Source organism: Arachis ipaensis, chromosome B4, assembly GCF_059453495.1.
Source record: "Arachis ipaensis isolate K30076 ecotype BB chromosome B4, ASM5945349v1, whole genome shotgun sequence".
Taxonomy (NCBI): domain Eukaryota; kingdom Viridiplantae; phylum Streptophyta; class Magnoliopsida; order Fabales; family Fabaceae; genus Arachis; species Arachis ipaensis.
In genome coordinates, this window is record NC_142439.1 from 130917587 (window position 1) to 130923586 (window position 6000).

Here is a 6000-nt window from a genome sequence, read left to right on the forward strand (position 1 = left end):
AAATAAATATTAATTTTTAAATTGGATGATAAATTAATTATTGACTTGTCAAATTAAAAAAAAATGGAGGACCAAAAAAAAAAGCTTCACAAAAGGACAAGTTAACTTTTAGTAGAACTTTACCCAAGAAAAGAAAAGAAAAACAAATTCATAGCTAACTAAATCAATTTTAGTGAAAAAAATATTTTTTGTTTTTAACGTTTGCAAGTTTTTTAAATATTTTTAACATTTAATTTTATTTAATTTTGTTCTTAACATTTTTTATAGAATTAATATCTATGAATAATTTTGACACAAATAAAAAATATTAGGAACAAAATTTAAAAAAATCACAAATACTTTATTCATATTTAAATAACAATCATCTGCAGAAAAATAATTCATTTGATATGATGTTTGAATATGGAAGATGTTATCACATGTAATGTTCAAATAGATGACACAATAGTTTACAATGAAAAATACTTAGCTGATTTATAGATATCAAATTGTAAAGATGACACAAGAATTTTAATTTCCTCTATTGAGAATCACAACAATAATTCCTGAGAGTGAAAGCTTGCTCTCATTATACTAAAAAGTTTCAGTGAGTATACAGACCTTATGAAAAGGCCATAAAGAGATGAAAACCTCTTTAATGTAAAGGAATAGAATTATAAAATAGTGGTAATATCTTTGGTAAATTTAAAAGTTAATAACACCTTATTTTGATTCAATTACAATAGTACTAGTTTAAGTCTTTAAGATGACAATTACATTGTTACTCACAAAATGAGCAACGAATAAAATTCATAGTTGATACAAGCTTGATAGTACATGATGAGATTTATAGCATACTTGTTTAGAGAAGGTTTTGAATACCTAGTTAAACTGTTTATTGAAAAGAAGCAATAAGAATTGACGAAACTAGTAACTATGAGTATTCAAGTTGGATTGGTCTAGTGGTTAACTTGTTAGTTTTCTTAAGCAAGTGTCGAGATTTCGAATCCCACTTTGTGCATACAACAGAGTTTCGATATGCGATGGATTAGTCTTTGACTTGCTAGATTGGAATACCCTAAATAACCAAGAAAAAAAACTAGTAACTATGGGCAATGCAAAATGTTATTTATGGTATGCTGGCCTTAAAATTATTGTTTGCTTGAGATAAATTTGCTTCAATATATTCAAAAACTTGTTCACTTTTTAATATTTCAAGTTAGACTTTAATTTTCTTAGTAGAACTAGAAAAAGTAGAATAACTTAATTGGGAGATAAAGTATTTAAACTTCTAACCTTGACTTTCTTCTGTAGATTTGGGAAATTAAAATTTAATATTTTTACAAAATTATTGTATATATATGTGAGGTTGAATAAGTTTTCTTTTATTGTATGAACAAACTCGATATAAGAATAAGATGGAGTAATTCTTCTTGTTTATCATGGGTTCTAAATTTCAATCAATAATGACAAAAATGGGGCCATCCCTAGTACAGAACATTTTGCACATGCTGAGTGACTTCAAAAGATTATGATAATTTAGATGCTACTGAGGTAGTCCTCAAGAGCCTCAATTACAAATTACAATCATTACATAGATTAGATTAGATTACAAAACTGATCTTCAGAATTCAAAATGACTGCAAGACAAGTAGATTCTTAGTATTATGAGGGAGAAAATCATAGAATACACAAAGTTTAAATATATATATAATCTAACACTGACTAGTAATACATATAAAATTAACAAGCTTGCGCATTTTCACACGTTTTTTTTTTCTTTCACTCTGCTATTTCTGCATAATGATATTAACAAATTTCTTCCTTCACTATTTCTTGCTAAACAAGCTTCTAAAATTGCCTTTCTCCAATCTCTCAAGAAGTTTCTTAGCACCTGGAATATCCATCTCAGTGAGTTTCTTCAGATACCCAATTGCGCCATAAGAGATCATAAGCTTCCTGCATTTCTTGCATGAAGAAAGCGATCCCAAGCATGAAACTGCATATTTCTTTGCACTGTTCTGCGGACTTGGATCAAGCAACTGAACCAAGTTTGGAACACTCTTATCATCCTTCTTCACTTCTCTCTGATTCCGCGACACGCTAATTAGGCTCGCCATCGCCTGCGCCGCCACCTCCCTACCGCTGCTTGATTTCGCCTCCAGCATCTTTACCAGATGAGGTATGCATCCGGCTTCGCCCACTAGCTTTTTCATCTCCGGTGTGCTGGAAACTCGGCAGATTGCGGCTGCGGCCGCCTGCTGAGCTCCCGGGGAACCGGATTTCAGCACGTGAGACAATCTTGGAAGGAAGCCGAGCGAAACGAGTGTGTCCTCTGGGACAGATCCTACCAAGTTCCTCAACGCGCCAACGGCGGATTCTTGAGGCAAAGGACCATCAAGATACGCTAGAAGACTCATAACGCCACCTTCTGTTATTATATTCCTACGAAGATTCTCGTTGCTTGCAGTTAGATTCTGCAAGCACTCCGCCGCGTACTCTTTGGATCCCAACAGAATTCCGCAGTTAAGCAAATTGATTATTGTTTTAACGACGCCTTCTTCGGCCAAAGCTTGTCTAACCTCCGGAACGGCCGAAATATTCTTCAGTGTACAAGCAGCCGCGGATTGCGACACCGAATCCCCGGTCTGACAAAGCTCAACCAACGGCCTAACGCCGCCGTGTCCGACGATTGCGCGGGCTGTTTCCGCCGACATTGACAGCCTCTGAAGAGAAATTACAGCTTTCTCTTTTCCCACAAAACTACCGGACTCAACCAGCCTTATAAGAGGCGGCAGAACGCCTTCGGAAACTAACCAATTCTCACAGCTACCGGATTCCGCGAGCGAGCATATAACTGTAACCGCCGTCTCTCTTATCCTGTGAGAAGTGGCGGTTAGTAACTGAACCAAAGCAGCAATGTTGCTTCTCCCCATAACCGCCAAAACTTTCTTCTCATCTTCCCTCATTGCTTCCACAAGACTATCCAATGCTCTATGCTTTGCCTCCAGATGCCCGATCTGGAGGCGAGCAAGCAATTCTTTGATGCTGCCATGCGTGGCAGCATCCGCCTCTGGCCGGGCCACCTCGCCGAGGACACCAGTCTTGATGAGGAGGCCACAATCCCTCAAATTCAAATCCAATTTGGCGGCTAATGAATCAAGGTCACTTTGCATCTTCAACTTACCTTCAAACTTGTCCTTCAAACAAATCTCAGCCAATTCAATTGATTCCTTCAGAGTCCTTGTAACTGCCTGTAACTGCTCCTTGCAAAGCGCATTCTTCCCGAAACACGGGTGGCTCGACAAATCCGACAGCCGCGAAGGGATCTGTTCGAGTTTCGAAACAATCATCTTCCATCTTCCCAGGAACACTTTAACCTCTTTAGCTTTATCAATTGCCTCAGGAACAAGCTTCTCTGCATTCAACAACCATTCTTCTGTTGAAAGTTCATCAACCGAATCCGAAACCGAAACCTCACCTCCACCACCTTCCACCATGATTTGGTAGGAGCAGAATTCTTCAGATCAATATCAATACGAATATGATTAAGCTGCCACTACAAAATGGAATAATAACAGAAAGATAAACCAAGTTGTGTGAAGACAGAAGGAAAAGAAAAAGAATGGCATAGAAATATTATGATATAAGGTTGTGGAGTAGTTGCAATGATAGAAATATAAATCAGTAGAAAAATCTAAGGCAGAAAAGAACAAAACAATAAGCTTCGAGAATCTTGCATGATCATCATCACACAAAACTTGTTTACTTTAAAGCATGAACCAAAACCAATAGGAAAAAAAAAATTCGTGTACCTAAACCATGCCCCACTAGTCTTTTCTCTTACTTTATCAAGATATCACATTCTTATGGAAACTCGATTATAATCACAAATACAATTTACTCTTATAAACTATAAATTACTTCCCCCAATTTTTTTTATTTAATTAATAATTTAATATGTCAAAATATAAAATAATGAGAAAAAATACAGCCGTCTAATGAAAGAAGGCGTCGGTGGACATACTAGACAAAATTACAAAAGTAACCCCGATCTAGCACTTGGTGCAAGTGTAATATGGTATTATGTCTAAAGGGTATATTGGTCAATTAAGTGAGCAAAATTTACAAACTTTACTTTTTCATTCATGGTTGGTAGCTATGAGATTCAGAATTTGTGAAAAGTTAAATCTAGAGAGAGAGCTTTAGGGAACTATATCTAACGGTCAAGGATTCTTCCAAGAGAGTCTTTGAGGAAAGTAGAACTCTTAGCCTTTTTTTTCTTTGTTGTTTTTTTCATTTTTTCAATCTTACTCATAAATGAAAATGAGGTTATTGGTATGTGAAAGGGAGAGGCTTTCCTTTGAAGGGAAGACATAAGTCTCTATCTACAGTTTGTGTACACAAGTACCTCTAATCAATCATCACCAAAAAAATAATAAAAAAAATAGAGAGGAAAATAAGAAGAGCATTCAAAAGTAGTAATTAATACAAAAATGATGGTTGTAATTAATACTTGATAATAAAGATAAATTCAGATGAGTTTGACTTGTTAAATGTTGAAAGAATTTTACCCTATTGAGGCCTATCAGATTGTGTTCAGAAACAAACACTTGTTTTACACTGTTTCTGCTAAGCCTAAAATAAATAAAATAAAAATAAAAAAGTAAACTAGAGAATAGAGACCCTATTCTTCATGACAAAACAGAAAAGAAGATCAAATCAAACGTTAAAAAGAAAAAGAAAAAAAGGGGAGAAAAATAGGAGTAACAAACCTTTAAGAATGAGTAAACTGAGAAAGCAACTAAGATCACTGTGGCTTAATCTTCAAACTTGTAACTCTCTCTCTCTCTCTCTCTCTCTGTGTCAGTGAAAGAGATACACATACACTTGTTGTGTTATTGTAAAGTAGAAATTCCTCAAATGAAGGTAGCTCCACACCAACAACCACTAAATAAAACTTTGCCTTGAGAACTCTTCAAAACAAATACATCATCATCATCAACAACATCAACAAAGCACTCTTCAGTAATGCTTATAGAATCAGCAATAATGAAGAACAAGCTAAGACACACTTGACTTCACCCTTTTTTTTTTTGAATCACAAAAATGCTGACTTTTACTCTCAAAAGGATCAAACACAATAACCCAGAAGAAGTTTCTTCAGAATCAGACACAAACCACCCCACAAGAAACCTTCTTTTGTTTTGGGGTCCTTTGGAATTTCTGAAGCAGAAACGAAACACTACTAAAAAAAACTCCTTTAATAATAATAATAATAATTTTAAAAAACGAGAAGATTCTTCAGCAGTGGCACCTAAAGTCAAAGGTTGATAAGTGATCAAGTTTGTCTCCAGAACCAAAAATAGGAAAAGAAAACAGCTGAAGGAAGTTGTAACAATTTCTTCTTTTAAAAAACTACAAATACAAAACGACACACATGAAGAATGGCATTATATAAATGAATAAAACGATGCAATTTCAATTTCAAAAACGGAGCTTTGAAGTTTTAACCATTGTTCCTTCTTCTCTCTCTCTAGGTGGGGAAGATATCTATGGGTGTCAGTCTCGCTGTCTCAAAGATTCTCTCTGTAAATGCTATTATTATTGTTTTCTTTCTTTATGCCCGCCTCCAAATATTTAATTAGGATTTCCGCATGGTTACTTTAGTAAAAATGTTTAGATTTTTTATTATAATACATATATAATAAATATATTAAAAATTTCAGTTTTATATTTTTTATAAAAAAATTAATTGATAATTTTCTTAGGATCTTTAAGATACATACTAATTAAATTTATTTAATTATATGTGTAATTATATTCGAAAAATAATAATATTATATGACCAAATTATTTTAATAATTAAGTTAAATTAAGTTGATCTAAAACTTAGACATTGATGATCAGATATTAGTTAAAGAAAAAAAAGAGAAATATGCAACAAAAAAAGAATAAAAAATAGTTAAATTTGGTTATAAAAATAATTTATTTATCTAAAATTTAAAAAAATATTAAGGT

General features: G+C 33.8%; 1 protein-coding gene across 2 annotated transcripts; it reads right to left on the bottom strand.

Annotated features, from left to right (window-relative positions):
• Positions 1-1495: 1495 nt before the first annotated feature.
• On the bottom strand, positions 1496-5588 carry LOC107634948 (uncharacterized). Of its 2 annotated transcripts, none has more exons than XM_016338276.3 (2): positions 4755-5588; positions 1496-3538 (listed from the first exon to the last, which is right to left on the bottom strand). In XM_016338276.3, exon 2 carries the CDS (start codon positions 3477-3479, stop codon positions 1809-1811), a length of 1671 nt encoding a protein of 556 aa, XP_016193762.1. In that variant the 5' UTR covers positions 3480-3538; positions 4755-5588; the 3' UTR covers positions 1496-1808. The 2 variants fall into 2 exon arrangements, with proteins under 2 accessions (XP_016193762.1, XP_016193763.1); XM_016338277.3 differs by lacking the exon at positions 4755-5588 and adding an exon at positions 3795-3832.
• Positions 5589-6000: the final 412 nt, after the last annotated feature.

Coding starts and splice junctions, on each gene's coding strand:
- LOC107634948 (XM_016338276.3), bottom strand. CDS start 3,479: ATGGTGGAAGGTGGTGGAGGTGAGGTTTCGGTTTCGGATTCGGTTGAT.